We start from the raw sequence: 24,505 nt of genomic DNA on the forward strand, positions 1-24,505 counted from the left end.
TGCCTTCCTATTTCTGAGCATTCCCCAGTTCCCTCAACTACACAAAAATACCTTTTATTTTTCTTCTGATGGTCAGAGCACAGGTGGATTTCCTGTCAGAGTGATGGGCAGAATGAGGACTCTAGTGCCAACTTCATGTACATGACTTGTGTAATGAATGTCTGGGTTTCACACCATTTTTATGTTAGTAAAAATGAAAAGAAGAAGAAAAAAAGCTTTAAAAATAATTCAATAGCAAAAGCTCCTCATGTGGCTGGTGGGATGACTGAGAAACTGTGTGACATTTTGCCATTCCTAGGAATGATCTTCAACTTAGTCTGAAGTCAGAACACTCACTTTAAAACTGAAAGGAGGGCCAGCCTAATGGTTCCTTGGTTAAGAGTTGGCTTGGGAGTGCGAACTTGGAGCAGCAGGCTGACGGTTTGGATCTCACATGGGCCAGTGACATTGCACCCTCTACAGCTAAGATGGTGAATAACAGCTCAGTCTGGAGCTGGGCTGCCATGAGTCGCCGGCCATGGCATAGGTTGCAGTGGGGCTGCATTGGGCTGCTGTAAGCTACCATGAGTGGCCGGCAGCCACCGTGAGCTGCCGTGAGTCGCCGTGAGCGATCTGCCTCAGCCGGGAAGTTGGTATTGCAATGATCATAATACCAACATGGGCCAGTGAAGCGACATCCTCCACAACTAGACTGAAGAACAAAAGGAGAGCATTTGGTCTTATATTCATTTGAAGTGTAGCAGTCACAGCTGTATGCTTATGAAAGGGAGCATGGTGAGGTTAGTAAAATTCTAGTTCTTTGGGGATGACTAAAATAGTGTTCCTTGCCTTTATTAAATATTTACTAGTCCCACCCTCATTGAATTACCTGTGGCTTATAAGCCCTGTGATTAGAAATTCTCATTTTGCCTTATAAAATGCTCTTTTTGACATCTTGTAATGTGATGGTGGCTGCAGTGGAAGGCAGAGTGAGCTCAGGTGTCTCCTATTGCTCTGTAAAGTGGAAACCAATCTTCACAATCACCTTGAACCTCATGAAAAGTGATAAACTATAGGTAATTAGCCCATAGACTGAAGAAGAATATCAATGATCATAATTCCATGAATGGTCCGAGATATACTACTTTTTATGGGAAAAAGAGAAATCTCCATTTTTGTGTGATAAAAAAGTTAATGGATGATTATGACTATTCCTCTTAAACCAACCTTTTTCTTACAGCCTCGGAAGATTCTCAAATTTGTAGATTCTGTACAGTTTTCTTCCTTATGATACACAGGAATAGGGTGGTAGTTCACTATTTTAAATTTAGATAAAAGTTTGTCTTTTATTGATTCTTTTTGTAGCTCCTAGTAAGAAGTAAATCTGATAGACTTGATTACAATGTCTTTTTCCTTCTCTTTTGAACTTGTTGAAGTGAAACTTCTGAGAGAAGACATTTCCAAAAGTCTGGGACAGGAAGAAATGAAAAGCCTGAATATTCATTTCTGAATAATTTAGAATGACTCTGATTCTATGAACACTACCTTTTCTTCCATTATTTTAACTAGAGTTCTTTTCTAAAATGTGACCACTGATGACCACAATGCTAAGCCCCAAATCCAGAAGGTTCTTTTGAATCACAAAAAAGAAAGATTTAAAATAATACCAACTGTCCCTTGATTTGATAGTGTTTTATGATTTTAAAATTGTTTGTATATGTATATTTTCTTACTTGATTTTGAAGAATTCTGTGTTATCTTTACAGTAATAATAGTGACCATTATTATACATGTAATACTGCTATGTACCAGGTACTGTAAGACACTTTTTATGTATTATCTCAGATAATCCTTTTAATAACTTTATGGGACAGATATTATTTTTAGATGTGAAAACTAGAGCTTAGAAGAATCGTTAAGTCAATGAGACTGAAATCCAGGTATTTCGGTTCCAGACTCTTGTTAATTAGGTCATAGTTGCATATTTCATAAATGACATGGGAATATTTGGGGAATGATGTATGAATACTCACCAAATCCTGATTTCCAGACCATAGAAGATAGCAGATATTTACTGTATGAACATTAAATATGTTTTCAAATATATCAGTAAACTAACAGGTTTTATTTCTTTAATTTAGATGTACTGCAGGATGCCAGGTCTGCCAGAATTTAATCAGGTAGGACTTAGATAAATAAGATTTCTTTTAACTTTTAGGCACTTCATTTAAAATTCATTGTATAGTTTTTTCACATCTTGAATGGACTAAATGAAAGGACTCTATTGGTCAACATCTTCTTCCCCTTTCCAAGGCAACTTTTAAAAAAAATGAGATTTTTTTTTTGAAGGCGAGTAATTATTTGAATGTAATAGATTACTTGAATTACTGAGACATGTAAATGGTAAGGGCCTTTCACAAGAGCTTCTACCAATTGAAATACTTTTAAAGCATTGAATTTTCATTTTACTATCTTACATTTTATTTGGATAAATGAAGATGCTTTGGGGACATACAACACTGTATTTGATCTATGACTTATAAATAAGTCTGACACCAATTCTGATGTGGTTTTTTTCCCAACACCACCAAGTAATTAACTCAGTTCTGACACTATCTGGCGATAGTATCATCTCTCACAGGTTAAAAACTCAAGACTACACCCAACCCTCAACCGCCCACTTCAGATAACAATTAAAAGTGCAAGTTGTCACCTGTGCTTCTGACCTATGGCCTATAGATTAGAAGTTCCCAAGACCCACTCCATGGTGTTCAGTTAATTTGGTAAAGCAGCTCACATAACTTAGAGAAATATTTCTTTATGTTTACCAGTTTCTTGTAATGGATATTATAAAGGATGCAGATTAACAACCAGATGGAAGATTTGTGTATGGCAAGGTATGTGGGAAGGGGCACAAAGCTTCCACGTCTTCTCCAAGTGTGCCACTCTCCCAGCACCTCCGTGTGTTCACCAACCTGAAGCTCTCTACACCCTGCCCTCGTGGTTTTTTTATGGATGCTTCATTACATGGTCATGATTGATTGAATCATTTGTCATTGGCGAGCAATTGAACTTGTAACACCTTTATCACTCTTACCGCTTAGGCAATTCCAAGGGTTTTAGGAGCTCTGTGCCAGGAATGGGGATAAAGACCAAGTATGTATTTATTACAAGTCACATTATCATAGAAAATTATGGGCAAAAGTGACTTTTTAGTGCAATATAAATTTTAACGTTTGCATTTTAAACTATGTGTTCATGACTGGTTTTACCTTTCTCTTTTGTAAGTGGGGGAAAATGAAATTTTAAAAATTATTATATCCTGTAGTTGATATTATGGATTGAAGCCATGTTAAATTTATTTTGGTAAATAAATAAATTCAGGATCCAAAATTTAGCAAATCATGGGGAAAGGACACCGCCATCCACAGAAGGATAAGTCCTGTGATTAGAAATTCTCATTTTACTTTATAAAATGCTCTTTTATGACATTTTGTAATGTGATGGTGGCTGCAGTGGAAGGCAGATTGAGCTCAGGTGTCTCCTACTGCTCTATAAAATGAAAACAATCTTCACAATCACCTTGAAGATTGTGTGAATTGTGGTTGCCTCCACTGATGTTCTGTTTAGAAAAAACCACAGTGAGATGCATGATTCAGTTTACGAAGAGGGGCTTTTTCATTTTCAAGAGTGACCATTGCTCCAAAAAATGAACAGAAGACACGTTTCTCACTAGTATATTCTGAACATTTGGGATTGTTCCTCCTTCCTTCAAGCCAAGAGCCCCTCCATACAGAATCCAATATTTTGCTTCATTTTCTGACTGCTTTCTGCTTTCTCTTCATTCTGTTTCCTTGCTTAGTTGGACCCCATAATTTGTACATGTGTTTATGTTGCTTTCTACACATACACAAAAGCCTGAATCATTTATAAAGCTGAATAATAACCTTTGTAACAAGCATATGATCTGACATATTTGATGCAAATCATTTTCTTGATCTGCAGATGTATATTTTTTCATTGCAGAAAGTACTGAAGTTTTACACATTTAAATTTAAATTTTTCTTCTTTCTGTTCCTAATTCATCAAAGATGAGAAGTTTATCATTCTTTCACAAATATGCTATTATATTTTGTTAGTTTTATGTAGTTTTAGTTTTAAAAAGATTTAACCTTTTAATTTGCTTAGTTTACTTTCTTGTATCGTAGAAATTATGAGTATAAATATGAAATGGTTTCCAAGACTGCTAATTATTTACAAGAACATTTATTAAATTTTCTCTCTTTAAAATTAGATTACATATATTATTATTTAATTTATGTTTATAGTCAAGTCTCATGGCTCTTGTGATAGTTCTGTTAACATTTCTCTGAAGTAGCATCTATTTTTTGCATTGATTAACATTCCTTCCTTTTGATGTGCATATTATATTTTACATGCAAACACTTTCTTACTTTCCTTAAGTATTGTTTTTAGGTTTTTAAAAAACAATTTTGTTGAGGTATAATTAACATAAAATAAAGCACACATATTTAAAGTATGGTATTGATTTTTGGTACCATTTTAACCATTTTTAAGTGTCTAGTTCAGTAGTGTTAAGTATATTCACTTTGTTGTGTAACTGATCTCCACAACTTTTTAATCTTGCAAAACTGAAACTATGTCTATTAAATAATAACTCCCCACTAGCCCCTCCCCTCAGCCCATGGCAGCCATCATTTTATTTTCTTTCTCTGGATTAGACTACTCTAGGTACCTCATATAGGGGGAATCATATAGTATTTGTCTTTTTGTGACTGGCTTATTTCACTATCATAACTTCCTCAAGGTTCAGCCACAGGATTTCCTTTCCCTTTAAGGCTGAATAATATTCCATTGTATGTACATACCACATTTTTTTATCCATTTGTCTATTGATGAGCATTGGGTTGCTTCCACCTCTTGGCTATTGTGAATAATGCTGCTGTGAACATGGGTGTACAAGAGATTTTTAGTATTTTTTAAAACATTCCCCCAAATGATTCTAACATACAGCTAAGGGAGAGAAACAGAAAGTGTTCTGAACTTAGAGGGCCATCCAGTGTTAAAAATCTATAAATCTTAGTGTGAAGTTTTAAAAATTATTAATATATGTCATCTATACGTTACCCTAGAAAAACTATGGAAATATTACATCTTTGGTTTTTATCCAAAATGTAAGGTGTTACTGTGGGCGATTGATTGGAGACCATCATGGGATAGATTATGCCCGGACCACATCAGCTGCCAACGGTGATGAAAATGAACAATGGTCTGTTGAGAAGCACACAACAAAAAGTCCTACAGATACCTTTGGCACTATTAATTTCCAAGATGGAGAGCACATCCACCACGCCAAGGTTTGCTAATAACCCATATTATTTTGCTGGTTTTTAAGAGAGGATATAACCTCCAAATTGTATCTCCAAATTGTATCTTCAGGTGTAGATGATTAGACGACTGAGCTTTATTGCAAAAATAGATCCATGTTATTGACCTCTTGACAAAAATGACCTGAGCCTTCTCTTTCCTTTATGTCTGAGGGGCATTTTTCCTTTCCCAGGGGTGGTGTGGCCAGCCCTTTATTTGACAGACCTCTTTCAGCAAGCTTATGCCCTCTGTGGAAGAGAATGGTTTTTTGCTCTTGAGACAGTTGAGAAAGGGCTACTCTTAAGGAATGCAGAAATTTACTACCAAAGAGCAGGCTTTAGCTGAAGCATGGCTGTAGCAATTACCACTAACTTGTTGTTGTTCATGCCTGCTATGTCCTTGTGAGAGCCTCTTCTGGGGGAAAGAAATGGGGCAATTTCTCTCAACAACCCCTGAATTATAGTACTGGGCTCTCCAGGACAATTTTTCTCCTGTCCCTAATATGGTAATTTGCATAGTATTGACAGATCACTTATCTCTCAGATATTTTCTCTTTTAGCTTGTTAACCCCCTGCTGCTTTAGTAGAGGCAGCATTCCCTGGGGGGAAAACACAGGGTGAGCCCACCTCAGGAAAGCTCAGAATCAGCTATATGCTGGAGTGGAACCATCACTTGGAAGGATTTGAAATAATAGTTCTTAATAGTGCAATCATACTAAAGTTTCAAAATATAGTTTTACAGTAACCTACATTTCTAGTTATTATCCTCTTGAATTTAACTTTGTGTGTTAATGATTTCTTTAGCTGGCAGGAAAACTGCCCTCATTCTCCTCTCCAAGTCCTTTTTAGAAGCTGACTCAGTATATATGTAGTTTACTTTGTATGTAATTTTTTCCTTAAATTTTAGTCTTCTTCCTTTTGCTTCTCATATTTATTCGCAGTCATTTTCATTTACTCATGTTTTTCATCTATTCAACAAATAGTAATTGGGTGCCCATGTTGTCGGAGAGTGGGCCCTTCTCGGCGCAAAGTCCAGGTCCTTGGCAACTCGAGAAAAGAATTGAGCGAGATGCCAGAGTAAAGTACTTAAAAAGTAGTTTATTCGAAGAGATAGTACATTTCAAAGAAGTAGAAGTGGCCCGAGCAATAGAGAATGGCTCAAGGGCCCATTATTAAAAAAGAAATTACATTCCAAAGAGTTTGGAGCAGGCCACGCATGAAGTCGAGGCTCAAAAGGCTCAAAATGGGAGGAAGGCAGTCCAAAAAAAGGGAATAAGCGGTCAAAAAGAGCAGGGCGGACTTCCCAGGGCTTGGAGTTTTTATCCTCTTTCTCTAGAAAGGGCTGTTTCCCTATGGGCTTGGGACCACTTGATTGGCACCTGTGATTGACAAGAGGTACTGCGCAGGTGTGAGTGACTGGTCTGATCTAGTTGGATATTTTGTGCCCATTTGTTTTCCCACAGGGGTAGGTAATTACAATACAAAGGGGAGTTTGTGTGGAGAGGGGATGTCCCCTGGGCGGTCACAGTCTGTGGGAATGTAGAGACCCAATGCCTGCCTCTGCCTGCCTAGTTTTCTGTTTGAGAGACGTGATCCCCATTTAAATCTCTATGGGAAGTTGAGGGACAGGAGGTCTCCTCTTCTGTATCTGCTTCCTGCTGGGCAGGGGCGTAGAGCTGTCCCTGCCTATTGGGGGATTCACAGAACTCTCACCCTAGCTGATCTCAGATGGAAGGAAGGGGTCTCGAGCTCCGCCTGGAAGACCGTGCTGGCTTCTTTGGTTGTAACTGGCAATCTGGTTGGGGTATCCTCTGTATCTCCAAGGCCCCTGAATGAGGAAAAATAGATTTTAATTAATAAATCTGTTAGCGCTCATGAAGCCTGTGGCCATTCAGCCCGTCACTCAGGTGGCATCAGTTGTCTGGGCCCAGAATGGGTTTGGCATTAGCCTACTGGCCTGGGGGATATTAGGAAGTCACAGGCTTTCAAGTAGTTATCTGAAGCAGGGGTAGGAGACATCTATTGTTTAGGATTAAGAAACTGACTTACAAAGCAATCAAGAAGCAGGGGGATAGGAGAATTCTAGGATTCAGGCTAGGAGCAGTCTTTAGCCTAGGATTCACAGACTGATGAGAAGAGGAATCAAAGCCAAGAGCTAAGAAACTAAGGAACTAGGGAGGAGACTTAACATTTCTATACTTAACGTTTCTATCGGAAAGAACACTTAAAAGTTTCTCAGTGGTGGGGGTGCTGCTTGGTTGGCTGGTAACACCCATACTTGGTTATGTCCCAAAGAGCATATGTTCCATGTGTTAACGTTGGTTACAGTCTAGTGAAGGAAACACGAAATAAATATACAATTTATTTGCATAAAATATAAAATATACAATTTACTTGTATGTTTATATGTACAGAGGTGAGAGTGCTATGAAAAAGGAATACAGGGTCCTTCAAGGGAATAAAAAGAGTTACTCTTGTTTTTCTGGGGCTGTGTGTGAGTGTTAAGGAAACCATTTGAAAGTAGGAACAGTTAAGCGGAGATCAGAAAGACAAGTGGATGCTTGGCACCTGGTGAGGCCAAGACGGTAGGACCACTTTAAGCAAAAGGAATAGCAAAGGTCAAGGGAGAATATGGTATACTTTTAGGAAAATTGAAAATATGGTTAGACAGACCCTCTGATCACTAATACATTTTACGCTTAGCATTTGGCTCCTGTTCATTACAGCCTATGTACCTGAATGCATTTTATTTGATCTCCAGAAAAGAAGCATCTATCCTTCATATTTAAGCCCAGAATTGCACTTCAGGTTTACGGGGAGCAGCAGGGAAGCTTGTGAGAGCTGGTTATTCACCTCCCTCCACTGTATTCCCCTTCCCAGTTTATCCCCACCACTGCAGTGCACAAAGGATTTGAGGTGAATCTTTGCCAGCCTGAGTCTGCCTAACCTAAGGGAGTTAGTTATAAAGGAGGAGGAGGGGACAGGGTCATTAACCTTTAGCATAGTCTTTGGTTGGCCTTTGGGAGAAAAGACTGGTCTTTTATTTAGTTCACCAAGGTTATTTATCCTGAAATCTCAAGGAGAAATATTTTCTAGAACTTAAAGGACTTAGTGATGAAAGAGAGGAGCACGTGGGAGAAAGAGTTGGGGTAGAGAGAAGGTGACCTAAACCAGAGCTGCCTCCTCTGCCCATATTCGCTATCCGAAGAAACGTAAACCATTTCACAAAGGTCAACTTGTATTTTTTTCCTACTATTTGAATGTATAATAAAGCCATCGCAGCTCAGTCTCCTCACCTGTAAATTGAATTCTACTTATCCTTAGGTTCTTTCTATTACTCTCATTCTGTGATGGCTGCACCGTCCCAATGTTCAGAAATTCTGATATTTTAATTATGACACAAAGGGATTATGTTTAAGAATTTCAAAGGTGAATGGAGAATTGTTTTAAATTGCTATCGCATTCTGGAGGATAATGTGATAATTCCTATTTGTATGTCTATCTGTGGTTATTTTGGGCATAGTTTTATAATTCGTGGTTTCTTATTGTCCTTGTAAATCTGACTTGTTCTTTCTGATGATTGGCTTATGCTTGATGAAGGGAAACTCATTTCAAATGATTTTAATGGATTGTATGTTGCCATGTCTGCTGGAAAAAGAAGGCCAGTCATATACTATCATCTTAGGCAAAATGCAAAATTCTGGGGCTACCTGCTGGTTTGGATTTTCGTATCATTTCTTTCAGTTACATTGACTAGTCCAAGATATGACTCTTTTGTGAAAAGTATTTATTTTGGAAGAAAACATTTTCAGAGGGATAATTATATATAAAGGAAATGGTTAGAATGTAAAATTTATAAGTTAAATTATACAAATATGTGAAATGGTCAAGTAAATTAAAAACCATATCATTTAGGAAAAACCTCATTTCACCTGTTTTTAAAAACATTTTTTTTTTTTTGGGAATTGGGGGATGGGAACAGCGCTGGGGAATTGGGGGAAGGGGAACAGACAAGTTGCTGTCCTTTTGTTCTTCAGTCTAGTTGTGGAGGACGTTGCTTCACTGGCCCAAGTTGGCACCATCATTGTGCTCTTCCCGGGCAAGGCAGATCAGTCGCTGGCTTCTGGACGGCTGCTCACTGCAGCTGCTGGCTGCTCATGCTGGCTGCCAGCTACACACGGTAGCCCATGGCAACCCACTGCAGCAGTGGCTGCAGCCTACGCCATCGCGGCGACTCATGGCAGCCCAGCTCCAGGTTGAGCTGTTGTTCAGCATCTTAGCTGTAGAGGGCTGTGTCACTCGTTCTCATATGTGGGATCTGAACCGGGGCCCTCTGGCATCCCAAGCCAGCTCTTAACCAATGCGCCACTTGGCCGGCCCAAAAACATTTTTTTTTTTAATGGGTTTGTTAGAGTAGTGATTTTTGCCACTTGGAAGTATGTCTGCCTCGAGGCCTTGAGAACATTGGTGGGCCAACCTTGAAAACTAGAGGAAACCCTCCTATCATGACTTTTAATTCCCACAAGGAACTTAAAGTGGGTATGGGATTCTTTCAAAGTAAATATTTCCATTATGCAAAGATCTCAGACACTTCAAAAGATCTCAGACGCTTCCTTGCAAGTTTTGGCCATTTCAATTGCCTTTCTGCATGTTTATTGTTACCTGGTCTGTATTTTCCACTGTTTTATGTACTTGTGTAAATGCTTATCTTCCAGTATATTAGAACTTCTTATGATACAAAGTTGGATCATCTGTTACATTTGATGCTTAAAGAGTGGAAGATGGAACTGCCAAAGCTGGTGATTTCTGTCCACGGGGGTATCCAGAGCTTCAAGATGCCCTCCAAACTTAAAGAGATCTTCAGCCATGGTTTGGTCAAAGCTGCAGAGACAACAGGAGCATGGATAATAACTGAAGGCATTAATACTGGTAAAGTATATTTGCTTGTTATACACGGTTTTTTTTTTTTTTTTAATTTCCCTTTTCTAGCTGTGAATCAAGCAAGATGGCACCTAATCTCTGCTCTGCTGTGCTCCCAGGAGATGTGGCATGAGGGAAAAAGACGAAAAGTGTATTGACTGGCAAGAACCCAGAACTATAGACCTTTTCTGGAATGTGTTTTTACCATGGTTAAAATATGCTATTTTAACATAATTTCTGGTAAAAGTTTTAGGTCAGAAGAAAATAGTCTTCCATGAGCTTTGAACTATGGTGAGGTTAGACAGGATTCGGAATCCACGCAAATGTGTAGTATGTAGGCGCAGACATGAGCTAAACTCACCATGGTCCAGTTCCCAGGCATTGAAAATCAGTGAGGTGTGCAACAATTGCATTGTATTGGGTGTGAAGAGATAATTAATTATGTAACTGTCATTTCACTCACTGTATTGCTGGCTCTTTCATACTGCTTGAAATCAGACATTCAATAATTTCATATAGTAGCCTCTGAACCTCTAACCCTTCTCCTTTGTATCAGTGTTTATGAACTATCTGCACATTAGAGAATTACCTGGGGGCTTTAAAAAATAGATACGCAGACTCTACCCCAGATTAATTAGTTTTTCAGGGTGGAGCTTCTGAAGGGTACCTAATGTGTAGCCAGAGTTGAGAACTAGTAACTTTGTAAACCCTTCTTTCTTAGCAGTCTATTACTAACCTGTTTTGATTCTGACACCAATTCAGATGTGTGGGTTCTTTCTCCACACAAGGCAATTCTGTGAAACCAGCTGGGTGTCCTACAATTCAACTCAATTCTGACACTCTATTTGGAAATAGTGTCAGATTCCATGGGCTAAGGACTCAATACCTCAAGACTGTCCTCACTTCAGATGCCAATCGCAAATCCAGGTTATCACTTGTAGTTCTGACCAACTGGCTATAAGTTGGAGGTTCCCATGACCTTCTTTGGCTTGCAAAATTTGCTAGAGTGGTCACAGAGCTCAGGAAACCAGCTGACTCACTTGATTACCAGTTTATTATATATATGTAAAAAAAATAACTCAGGAATAGCCAGGTGGAAGACACGCATAGAGCAAGGTATGCGGGAAGGGGCACAGAGCTTCTATGCACTCCCCACATCTCCACATGTTCACCCACTTAGAAGCTGTCTAAACCCTGTCCATTTAGTTTTTCTGGAGGCTTCATTACATAGGCATGACTGAATAAATAATTGGCTATTGGCGATTGAATTCAATCTCCAGCCCATCTCCCCTTCCCAGAGGTTGGGAGGTGGGATTTCAGTTCCAACCCTCTAATCACATGGTTGGGTCCCCTGGCAACCAGACTCATCTTTAGGTGCAGCCCAAAAGTCACCTCATTAACATACCTTTGTCACTCTCATCTCTTTGGAAATTCCAAAGGTTTAAGGGGCTCTATGTCTGGAATAGGATGAAAGTCAAATATATATTTCTTATTGTAAATCACAGTATCACACTATGGCTTTCCATCTTCCTTTTATTTCCCCTTCTTCTGATTTTTAATTTTAATTGGCCCTAGGCAATGCCTCCTATTAAATTTAGCCCACACTTTTTTTTTTAACTTTATTGGGGAACAGTGTGTTTTTCCAGGACCCATCAGCTCCAAGTCAAGTCATTGTTTTCAATCTATTGGGTTGTCAGAAAAGTCATGACACATTTTTGCAATGAAAAACATAGAAAAAAATACGTCATGACTTTTCTGACAACCCAATAGTTGTGGAGGGCACAGCTCACTGGCCCATGTGGGAATTGAACTGGCAACCTTGGTGTTAAGAGCCTGTGCTCTAACCACCCGAGCCAACCGGCTGCCCTAGTCTACCCTTTAAGATCTACAGTAGACAAAGGATGCTGCATGGGTGTATCCTCTATCTCAACTTACTTTTGTCTATTAATTTCTATAGTATATTCTGCCTGTAGTACTTGTAGCATGTCTGTGTTTTGCTTTACAGGTTAGGATAGGTCTGTGTATTAGCTCTTCTTCCTGGTTGTGAGCTAGAGGCCAGGGTTGGCTAGGCATTGGGCAACACATGCTGATTTGACACATTATTTCTTCTGACTGAAAGGAATGAAGGAAGCAATGATTGAAAAAAAAACAAAAACAACAGAAACAAAAACACAAAGCAAACGAAAACCAAAGGATTTGGCCTGTCACTAAGGGGTATCTTGGTTGTTTCTGTTTTACATTTTATTGAGATCGTTATTGTTTCACACTCTTGGAAGAAAAGTGAAGGTGGCAGAGTTCTTAGTCCATAATATAGGACTTACTTTTTTTTTTAATTTTATTTTATTTTTATTTTATTTTATTGGGGAATTGGGGGAGGGAACAGCTGGGGAATCAGGGAAGGGGAACAGACAAGTTGCTGTCTTTTTGTTCTTCAGTCTAGTTGTGGAGGATGTCGCTTCACTGGACCTTGTTGGTATTATCATTGCGCTCTTCCCAGGTGAGGCAGTTGTTCACCAGCCATTGGACGGCTGCTAACGGTGACTCACGGCAGCCCCAGCTCCAGGTCAAGCTGTTGTTCACTATCTTAGCTGTAGAGGACGCAGCATCACTGGCCCTCATGTGAGATCCGAACCGGGGCCGTGCTGCTCAGAGCTGACGTCCCAAGCTAACTCTTAACCAACGCGCCGCTCAGCCGGCCCCAGGACTTACTTTATTTCCAGTAAAAAAGCGGATGGGTGGGGAAGTTTTTCAGTTCAGAAAAGGGTAGCTTTGGTCAAGGCTTTTTCTTTGGATAGCTAACTGCATCAGTGTATTACACGCTTTATTTTGCTTACTGCATTTTCCTTTTCAACATTTGAGGTTAGGGCCAGTTAAGTAACACAAATATAATAATGTGGAGATTATTGAAACAGTTCATATGAACAAAAGAAATGAGAAATGCGACACACTCTGGAGCTCCCTTAAACAAGAATCAACAATGTGACCTGATTCAACCACAGCTCCTTAGGGCCTGGCTGCTGAAGGAGCACCACATCCCCCGGGGCTTATTGGGAATGCGGATCGTAGGTTCCTTCCCAGACCAGCAGGATCAGGATCTGCATTTTTATAACGTCCCTACACGAGTCTTGTGCACATTTAAATATAAGAAGCTCTGCTGAGGAGCTTCTGCCTATTCTTGAGAGGCTTCTCAACTGTAATTGAACATTACTTGGCATGAATTTTTGACATTTACTTAAATTGAAATGGCATAAGCCCTGAGAGAATCTACTACGTATAAAGCATTTGAATTGATGCTGTGGATGAAAGATGAGGACGATATGGGCCCTGGGTTTAGTGACGGGGTGTGTTGTGACAGTTAGACAATAAGCAACTGACTAAAAATCGATGCTGGCTGGGTCATCGTTGAGATACAAAGAATATGTTTGGGAGTCAAAGGAAGGAAGAGGAAGATAAATTCCAAATGAGGGCGCCTGGGAAGGCTTGGAGAAGGATATAGCATTTGGGTTGGCCTTGAGGGAAGAGTAAGAAGAGGTATTCTAGGCAGAGGTGGCAGCTGTGGGCCAGGCACACAGCTGGCGATTAAGGCATGAATAGAAGGAGGTGATAAAGCCATCGGCTGGGTCTGCCATGTGGCAGAGGCAGGAACAGCAAGGGAGACTGGAGCTAGATTGGATGCCATGCTGATGGGCTGAGGTTTTATTTTCTATGTAGCAGGCAGCCTTCAAAGGATTTTGAACATGAGAGTGAATAGGGAATGACACAGTCACATCTGGTTTTACACAGTCTCGACAGACAATATGTATTAGGATCACTTGTGGGCAGCTGAAAAGCCACCACCACCACCACCACCACCACCGTTACCATAGAGCTGGTAACCCATGCCAAACCTGTGGGATCCGAATGTCTGTTGTGGTAGATGGCGCCACAGTGGATAATGATACGTGCCTGTGGTCTAGAACTCTGATTCTAGAAAATGACTCTGGGAGAAGTGCAAAAGATGGGTTGGAAGGGAAGATGCAGAGAGACGGAAATGATTTAGACGCTATGCATCAGGAGCATGTAACATGCAGGGTTTTTTTCTGTGCTAATGTCACATACAGTCAGTACTATCCATAGGATGAATAAGTGGTGCAATGCAGTATCAGATTAAGCCAATCTCAAAGGGCCACATACTGCATGATTCCAACTATATGACATTCTGGAAAAGGGACAACTATGAAGGCAGTAAAACATCAGTGTTGTAAGGGGTTAGATTGGGGTTGGAAGAGAGCTCGGGTGAATAGGCAGAGCGCAGAGGATGTTTAGGCTAGTAAACACTCTGTACGACACTGGAATGGTGAACACATGTCATTTACACATTGTTCAAACCCACAGACTGTACAAGACCAAGAGTGAACTCTAATGTCAACTATGGACTGTGGGTGATTATGATGTATCACTGTAGGTTCATCAGTTGTAACAAATATACCACTCTGGTTGGGGATGTTGATAGTAGGGGAGGCTGTGGGTGTCTGGGGGCTGGGGGACTTACAGAAATCCCCTGTATGTTCAATTTTACTTTGAACCTAAAACTGCTCTAAGAAGTAAATCCTGTTTATAAAAAGAAAAATCAGATATCCAGGATTAGAATCAGAGCTCTACAAAATACCTATGTTATAACCTTGGGCAAGTTATTTAATGTCTTTGTGCCTTAATTACTGCCTATAAAATTGATGAATGGACTAAGAAAAGTTTCTACTTAAAGTGTACATACATGTAAAACACTTAAAAGAGCACCTGGTGCATAATAAGAGTTGGCACTTATAATTATTGCTATTATTATTAATCCCAGAAGGGCAAACATTAATGTATTAGCTCTGGAATATTTGTATATAGAAAGCTATTAGATTAATTTGCCTCAATTAAGCAAGGGACACATCTGCAGACTGTTTTGCTGGGACAGTAGAGAAGGTCAGAGAAAAGAATACTTAGGACATTCATGATTTCAGGGCTGGACTTGCCAGACAAGCTGGTCAGGTAAGTGTAGGGGCAGAACTGAGGTTGTAAGAAATGCCAATAGGGAGAGGAGAATTGTTCAGGTAAAGAGGTCAGTGATAGGAGCGAAAGGTGTCAAGAGGGAGTAGAGGAAGCCAAGATACAGAAACTAATTCCACTGTGCCAGCAACTTTTCCTAATGATGACCTTTTGCATATAACCTGTCTATTTGTCTCTTTCTGGGGGTCACGGTGTTTTGCATGATTTGTGAGTTAAAGCTTGACTTCTAAACTGGTTGTTTATAGGAGTGTCCAAACATGTTGGGGATGCCCTGAAAGCCCATTCCTCCCAGTGCTTGAGAAAAATCTGGACAGTTGGAATCCCTCCTTGGGGTGTCATTGAGAACCAGAGAGATCTTATTGGAAAAGATGTAAGTAGACAATCTTTACACGACAAAAGGAAATGAGCACGTATCCGATTAGAATTATACTTGGATATCTAATAGGTATCTTGAATGTAATATGTCCAAAACCAACTCCTGACTTCTTACTGCTTCCCTTATCCTATCTTAGAAAATGGCAATCACATCCTTGCAGTTGCTCAAGCCAACTAGTCCTGGAATGATCTCTGTCTCATGCCTCAAACCTGATCCATCAGTAAGTTATTTCAGCTTCACTTTAAAAATATAACCAGAGTCTGACCTCAGACTCATTACCTTTACTGTATTGAGCAGGTTCAGGCTACCATTTTCCATCACCTGGATGATTATAATAGCCTTCCCTTCTCTTATCCTTATCTCTTATTACAGTTTATTCTAAACACAGTAGCCAAAATGATTCCTCTAAAATATAAATCAGATCATGCTACTTACTACTCTGTGAAAAACCCTTCAGTAGATCCTGTCTCACTCAGAGAAATTGCCAAGCTTCTTGCAATGGAATGCGTGTAGTGAAACAAGAGACATTCACAATTTGGCCCTTCTTTTCCCTTATACTACCCTCTTCTTCATCCATTCCTGTGTCTTGATTCTTTGATAGTATCTGTTTGTTGTTCTACAGGGAATAGACTTGTCTAATTATGTTTATGACGAATGTATATTTTTTGGTAAAAATCTCAGATATTACAAAAGGTATGAAGAAGAAAGACAGTTATTGTCAATATTTTAGTGTGTATTATTCCAGAATTTTTTCTATGTATGTGTACATGTGTATAGTGAAAAAAGTTTGTATGTAAAAAAAGTAGTAACAGAAACCCAATGCTGTGAATCTTTTTTTTAGCTTAACTATTTAACATTATTTTTCTATGTCAATTAATATAGACATGCTTATGGTTTCATTTTGGAGAATTTAAGAGTAGATAGATTCGAATAATGAACTTCTATGTACCCAACTCCCAGCTTCAACAGTTATGAACTCAAAGCCAATTATTTCCTCTATTCCCTTATGCATTCCACACCTCCCCCTTCCATTATTTTGAAGCAAATTCTAGACACCAGATAATTTCACTGGTATATATTTTAATAGATATTTCTAAAATATATGGATGATTAAAATAATAACATCACATTTTCATTTTCATACATAAAAAATTAACAATAATTTCTGAATATCATCAGATATCCAGTCTGTGTTCAAGTTTCTGATTGGCTCATATTTTGTTAGTTGTTTGATTTCATTATCTAAATAAGTTTCCTACATTGTGATAGGTTGATAGATCTTGAGTCACTTATTTTTTTCCTGAGTCACTTTTAATCACTTTTTCCCTCTATTTCCTATTTTTTGCTTTTTGGCAATTTATTTGTTGAAGAAAATCGGCCATTTGTCTTGAAGAGTTTCCTATAGTTTGGACTTTGCAGATTTAACCACTTATAGTAGGTTTCTCTGTCTCTTGTCTTTCCTATAAATTGGTAGTTTGATCCAAAGGTACGACCACATTCAGGTTCTGTTTGCTCAAGTTTATGCCACCGGAGGAGATGTGTCATTCACCTACAACATTGGGTCATCCCTCTTTTTATTATTACCTACATTTATTATTTCAATAGTGTTGCAAATTGCTGGTATTTATTATAGTGTTCCTTCATTTATTAGCTTAAATATAGAGAAAAACATTTTTGTATCAGCCACTTGGTTTACTCTGTGGTATAGTTAGAATAAATGCTTGATTTTTTTCTCTTTATTTGCCAGTTTTCAAACCATTGAGTAGGTTATTTTGACTCTTGAATTTAAACATATTTAGTATATTTCAATTTATTATTTATTCATTATTTATTTTATATTCATCACTTACTATATATTCAATTCATTATAGTTATTACTCTTAATCATGCTCAGATCATCTTCTTTTGCCCAGTGGAATGTTTTCAAGATGTCTCCTGAGTCCTTTTAACACAATTCTAGTCATTTTCCATAGCTTCATTGCATTTTGGTCTGTAAAATGTTCCAGGCTCATTGTGTATATTTTTTTGCTGCTAGAGAAATCATTGGTTGCTTTTAGTGGGAAATAGTATTAACAGACCAAATTTTGGGGGCTAGGGGTGCATTTTGATTTTTTATGTCTCATAATATTCTGCTGTATTAAAGTACTATAATTTATTAAACTATTTCTTTATTATTGTCCATTTCAGTGATTTCCTGTTTTTCACTTTTGTAAATGAAATTTATGTTGTGATAAGGTACATACATACATTTTTGAAACTGGCTGGCTTTGTTTCCTTAGAAATAATTATTAAAGTAGAATGATTGTGCTAGTTGGTATCTACCTTTAAAAATGTGACTCATTACCTTCCAGAAAGGTGGTAACAATGTACACTCCTACCAACAAGGTATGAGGGTGCCCATTTCTGATCCATTGTCAGCTCTGGATAATCTGGCTTTTAAAGAAATTTCCCATTCTGATAAGTATAAAATAATACCTAATTGTTCTTATTTACACATCTCTGATTACTAGTGAGTTTCAATATCATTTCATGTAGTTTTTGTGCATTTTCAACCATGGTTTTTCTATTTTGAAGGACCTTTTATATTGTAATTCATTCTATTAACGTTTTTGGCATGCATGCTGCATTTTCCCTTTTTAATTTTATATAATTTATGATCATTTTTCCATAAATAAAAATATATATTAAATCGACCAAGTATTTTCTTTTTGATTTCTGGCCTCAGTGTCGTGCTTAGGAATTATAATGGTAACTTTTGAGGAATAATGTTCATAAAGCTTAAAATGCTTTTTACATCCATTATTTCTTTTAAGCCTCACAGCAACCCTCTGATGTAGGGATTATTATCATCTTCATTTATACATGAAGAAAATCAGCCTGAGAAAGGAGGGTGAGTAAGCAGAAGAATCTGGACTTAAACTTGGGCTCTGACTCCAGATCCTGTCCAGGCATCTCTAAAAACAAATAAGAATCGGAATAACTTAAGGAAGACTCAACACATGTTAATAAAGATGTGGATGTTTTATATAGAATAAATCGCCATTTGATTAGCTGTTACTCTTCATTTCATATGGAATACTAGAAAAAAATCAGTGTCAAAATATTATTCTGGAAAAGACTTACTAAAGGCATATTTTCTGTACAGTGATGTGTTTTTTGTACTCATGCCGATTCTTGAACTGTTAAAAAACATCTGAAGCAAGGCAAGTACTTCAGATTGTACAAAACTGAAAGTACAAAATTGAAAATGAATATTTAGAACCATTTTTAGCAATGTGGCAGTGCTGTGATATCCAAGCATGTAGTCAGTGGGCTTATCTTGCTGCGCATGGAGTGTGCGAGTGTAGTTGAACTTGGTGTTGTTGAGTCTCATGAGCAGAACTGCATAATAGTCATGCATAGTAGGACCACATATTGGTCCATAAAAAATGAAAAATTAAAAAAAAACAAGTTGATCTTTCACCACAGCTTGAGAAACACTGCTCTTGGTTGCAAGTTGTGCTTTTTAATCTCAACAAGAACCCTGTAGTGCATAGAGACAGGCCTTTGGAGCAGCTGAGCCAGGGGAAGGATGTCAAGGTCTGACCCTCCCTTGTCCTTGCTGTCTTGTAGGTGGTGTGCCTGTACCAGACTCTGGGAAACCCCCTCAGCAAGCTCACCACACTCAACAGCATGCATTCCCACTTCATCCTGTCTGATGATGGGACTGTGGGCAAGTATGGAAATGAGATGAAGCTCAGGAGGAACCTGGAAAAGTACCTGTCTCTGCAGAAAATACACAGCCGTGAGTACCATGGGGGTTCAGCCAACAGGTCTTGGCTGGGGGCCTGCTGTGGAGCAAGGTTCTCCATTATTATCTGTACAGAGTGGAAAGGTCCAAGGCAGCCCTAGCCTTAAATGAACATGTGTGAATCCACAGTTAGAAGGAAACAGGATGTGAGGTGGTACAGATCCGTGGGTGACAGTTGGGTGACAGGAAAAATCTTTGGGGGACAGTATAGACAGGGAAGGTTTTGTGGAAGAGTGGAGACTTTAGCAGAGCCTCCAGGAGTCCTTAGGGCTGGACAGAGAGAGGGAGAGAGAAGGGAAGTATCAATGTGGGAATGGGAATGGCTGAAGAGCAATAAGGAGGCTGGCCTGATCTCACTATCAAAAACTAACCGTTGCTAGCTTTCTTATATTTATGCTTTCAGAAGTTTTCTAGACACACAAAGAGCAGCATATTAAACATGAGCCCTGGTATCATATAATATCCATGCTTCTTTTGCAGTCTTCCCCCAAACATAGATGTATTTCCACATCCATAAGCCTAATTTAGCACATTTTAATGGCTACATAATATTTCATTATATAGGATGTAAGAGATTCGCTTATGTTTTTTATAACCCATTTTAATAATTCAGTGATTGATGAAACATACATCTAAATTTTCTTCTGTTACTTTTATGCTTTAACATACTATTGTATCCATTGTATCTATTGTATCCATTTCATTTAGCTTTGATAAGACTATATTATTAGAGGAATCCTATGACTATCAATTAGAGTATTGTGCAGGAGGAAGAAACTTCCTTTCCTCTTCAAGTTTCTTTAGGCTGGTCTAATCATTAAATCTCAGTGAGATAGATTAATAAGAGAACATAACCACATTTAATTATCTATGTACGTTTGGGAACCCCACATACATGAGAGAGTCAGAGACCCCACATACACGAGAGGTTCAGAGACACAAAGTTCAAAAGAGGTATATATGACATGCTGAGCTAAGGCTGAGGTAAGGTCCTTTTGGGTGTGACCTTCCTCTAGAGGGGAGGAAGGTCATTGCAGGATGATAAGAAGAGGACATATTCAGTAATTATTAGTTGGTTCTGCTCTATAGGTAGGTCATAAAAAGTTATCTCAGGTAATAACTCTTATTATGGGCAAGGCTCCTAATTTAAATTCTTCTAGGTAGTTGGTGGGTGGGGCAGAAGTTTCTCCTGAGCCCACAGTGTCTTGGTTGCCTTGGCTCAAAATAATCCTCATACCGCAGAGGCACAGCGTGGGGGTGACTTGTTCAGAACCCCTATACTTTCTTAGGTTCACTTTTTAGTGATGGGGGAAAATAATGAGGTGGAGGTATACGGAAAAAAGAATTAGAATGACAAAGCAGTGAAATGGACTGAAGAAAGTATTCAAATGCCTGCTAACAGGACCACCCCTAACATTTGGGGAGCACGGGACAAGGGTACACATGGACGTCCACATACTATACGTCCAAATACTTCAAATCCTTAAATCAAACTAAAAAATTGTATACTGTTCTGTCCTTTTACTTTTGCAGATATAGATTGAAGGCCAGGTTTGAGTTTAGAATCCTGGATTTTGGGGAGTACTGAGCCAGAATGGTGGGTGAGGCAGAGCCAGCACCTTGGCCCCGGCCTGTAGCCCACTCTCTGCTTCTCTTCCTGCCCTTGGTTCAATCCCACCATGCCATGGCCTTGTACACATGTGGCCACCTGCACACACCAGCCTATATTTTCAAATTCTCTCCACCCCTCCTCTACCCTGCTGCCATTTGCTTCAGCAAGTACGAAAGTGGGGAGGACATATCTTGGGCAGAGACCCAGGCAGTCCATGGTAGCAGGAACTTGGGGGTCTGCGGCACTCTAATAGGTAGAGGAGGGGGCACAGGCTTTCCTCAGACGTTGTTCCTGCAGACTCCTCACTGGGAAGGGAGGAGCATGGGGAGAGGAAGGCCCTGTAAAACATGTGGCCCAGAATAAAGCCCTCTGGGTTGAGTGTGGCATTGCCTGCCAATTTTTCTTCTTTTGAAAAGTAAAATAAAATATTGATTTAAATAGTATCTATGTGGTATAAAAGTTAAATCAAATAAGTAATCTATAGAATAAACAGGGTCTCTTTTCAAAATGCCCCCAAACCCCCCAACTCTCCCTCTCTTCTCTGCTGTTAATAGTCTGATGTATATCCTTCCAGAGTTTTCTGGAGATCTATCTATCTATCTATCTATCTATCTATCTATCTATCTATCTATCTATGCATATGTTTCAGAAAATATAAACAGGATATTATGCAAACCATCCTATAACTCTTTCACTTAATGCCTTTTTAAAAGGAATGACTCCAGTATTTTCTTTTTCTCTTTCTTTCCTTCCTTCTTTCTTTCTTTCTTTCTTTCTTTCTTTCTTTCTTCCTTCCTTCCTTCCTTCCTTCCTTCCTTCCTTCTTTGTTTTTTTGGTTTTCCTTACTTTAATGAAAGAGTATCTATAGTCATGATAACAAATTCAAACAATAAAAATGAAATAAATTGAAATGTAAAAGTTCTCTGAGAGTTACCCATCCCATCTTGTTTTTAGAAATAGCCATTATTGTAAGTTGATGATTGAATTGGCGAAAGGGTGATCATTTTTGGAGATGAGTGATGCATACATTTGGATTCCTTATATCATTCTGTTTTCTTTGAGAAAGGTTTGAAATTTTTCACAATGAAAAGTTAAAATTTCTTTTTTATTTAAAAAATTTTTATGATTTTATTGGGGAATTGGAGGAGGGGATCAGCCAAGTTGTTGTTCTTCAATTTTCATTGTGGAGGGCACCAGTCACCATCTGACTTTCCGATGGCAGCTTGTGGCCTCTAAGCTCAAGGTGCTGTGTTCAAACTTAGTTGCAGGTGGGTGTAGCTACCATCCCATGTGGGAGTCGAACCAGCAGCCTTGTTGTTAAGAGCGCACGCTCTATCCACTGAGCCATCCAGGTGGCAGCTCAGTTCAAGGTGCCAAGTTCAGTCTTAGTTAAGATGGTGGGCGTAGCCCACCATTGAACAGGCAATCTTGTTACACCAGCTGAGCCATCCTGCCACTTGTTGGCAGCTCAGTGATAGCTCAGCTCTGGCACAGCATCACTGGCCCATGTGGGAATCGAACTGGTGGCCCTGTTGCTCAGAGCTCATGCCCTTAAGCCAACTCTTAACCAACTGAGCCACTCGGCCGGCCTGAAAAGTTAAAATTTCTTGAGGATTACTTTTTAAAAAAAATTACTGAAAGCATTTAGCTATTTTTTTTAACCTGAGAAATCTTGAAGATGCTCTCACCATATTTATGCTACTTTTATTTAAAGTCCAAGCTTCTGGATTGGTCTTGAACTACACAAGCCTGAGAGAAGGGCTAGAATAAGTAATGAATATATGTGGTGATTTGAACACTTGTGTCTGGAAATCAAAATGGCTGACTGGCTGAGATAGGGTTGCTTTGTAACAGTTTGGTATTGTTCGTTATTTGACATAGGCTCAAGACAAGGTGTGCCCATGGTGGGACTGGTGGTGGAAGGAGGTCCCAATGTCATCCTCTGGGTGTGGGAGACTGTGAAAGACAAACATCCAGTGGTGGTGTGTGAAGGCACTGGGAGGGCTGCTGACCTTCTGGCCTTCACCCACAAACACTTAGCAGATGAAGGGTGAGTTGTTGACTCTTTGTTTTTGAAACTGTGGTGACTGTTTATTTCTCCATTTTAGTTCTTTAAGCTCTGCTTTTATTTGGGCTGGATATCTTTGGAGGACAGAGATAGAGACTGGAATTCACTTTTTAATTACTTTTATATTTATTAATCAACATCGAAAAGCCCTCCAACAATGCAAGTTGCTATTTTCTTAGCAGAAGAATAGCCTGCATCTCTAAGGGATGCTTGAACCTTGTCTGAGCTTTGTGGAAAAACATTTGCAGGGAGAGTGAGGGAGGAGATGCTCCTGCAACTGGCCATTATAGCTGAAAATATTCTGCAATGAGTGAGAAAAACAGCTTTGGCTCCAGGTCACCCTCAGATTCATTCACCATTAGTAAAAATAGCAGGAATTGGGAAAATCGACATGCTGGCATTTATATAGCGTATATAGTTGTGCTTATTCGAGATTTTAAATTTCATCTTTTCTTATTCTTCCAATTTCAAAAGCATGATATTTCTTCTGTGTAAGTAAATATAGTGCTAATCAGTTAAAATATTGACCCTACTAATTTACTCAATAAACATTCACTGCTTATAACTGCTGACAACTCTTTCCTTACAATTTCTCTCCCATTTCAGCCCTCAGCTCTCTACTCCCACCCTCTAGCCCCTTCCTTGCTTATCTTTTGTCACCTCTCCTTTTGCCAAAGTCACCCTCGATGAGCGGTTCTTAAACCTTTTGGGGTTTCAGATCCTTTTGAGAATACGATCGTAGAATTTCTGGACATGGAACAGCCCCCTGAAAACCTATCAGCTTGAGAACCTTGCCCTTGGGTACAGTCATTCCAGTATCATGGCGGATCATCCGATCCTTGTTTTCAAATTCAGACTTCTCGCGCCGCTGCTTCCCTTTGCTTCTTGCTCATTTTCTTTTTTGGCAGAGCTGTGCATAAAAACCTTCTCAGTCAGGTAGAGCAGATAGTTGGTTTTCTTGTACTAATGTTGCTGGGTTGTTGCCTTCTCTGTGTATGTCAAGTCACGACCATTTATTTATCTCTCTCCCAGGACCCTTAATCCTCAGGCGAAGAAAGAGATCATCTGCATGATTCAGAACACTTTCAACTTTAGTTTTAAACAGTCCAAGCACCTTTTTCAAATTCTAATGGAGTGTATGGTACACAGGGATTTTGTGAGTATGGTGAAGTGATGACTCAACTTACTTAAAAAAATGTTAATTTTCAACAATTGTACTATTTATTTTCATGTTTTTTTCAGTCTAGAATTTTTTTTTTTTTTTTTTTAGCTGAGCCATCCTGCTGCCTGTTGGCAGCTCAGCGGCTGCTCAGCTCGGGCTGGACTCGAACCGCTGTTG

At 39.1% G+C, this 24,505-nt stretch overlaps 1 protein-coding gene across 3 annotated transcripts in view; it reads left to right on the plus strand.

Annotated features, from left to right (window-relative positions):
- Positions 1-24,505, plus strand: part of TRPM6 (transient receptor potential cation channel subfamily M member 6) — a 158,642-nt gene that overhangs the window by 50,405 nt on the left and 83,732 nt on the right. For 2 of the 3 annotated variants that reach the window (XM_019650685.1, XM_019650684.1), the window contains exons 3-10: positions 2,121-2,159; positions 5,180-5,357; positions 10,082-10,295; positions 15,566-15,690; positions 15,833-15,916; positions 19,309-19,480; positions 22,980-23,148; positions 24,199-24,322. In XM_019650685.1, coding sequence (XP_019506230.1) covers positions 2,121-2,159; positions 5,180-5,357; positions 10,082-10,295; positions 15,566-15,690; positions 15,833-15,916; positions 19,309-19,480; positions 22,980-23,148; positions 24,199-24,322 — 1,105 coding nt within the window. The remainder of the gene's footprint in view (positions 1-2,120; positions 2,160-5,179; positions 5,358-10,081; positions 10,296-15,565; positions 15,691-15,832; positions 15,917-19,308; positions 19,481-22,979; positions 23,149-24,198; positions 24,323-24,505) is intronic. The other variant, XM_019650686.1, reaches the window with a different exon arrangement.

This window comes from Hipposideros armiger, unplaced genomic scaffold (genome assembly GCF_001890085.2).
Source record: "Hipposideros armiger isolate ML-2016 unplaced genomic scaffold, ASM189008v1 scaffold_144, whole genome shotgun sequence".
NCBI lineage: Eukaryota > Metazoa > Chordata > Mammalia > Chiroptera > Hipposideridae > Hipposideros > Hipposideros armiger.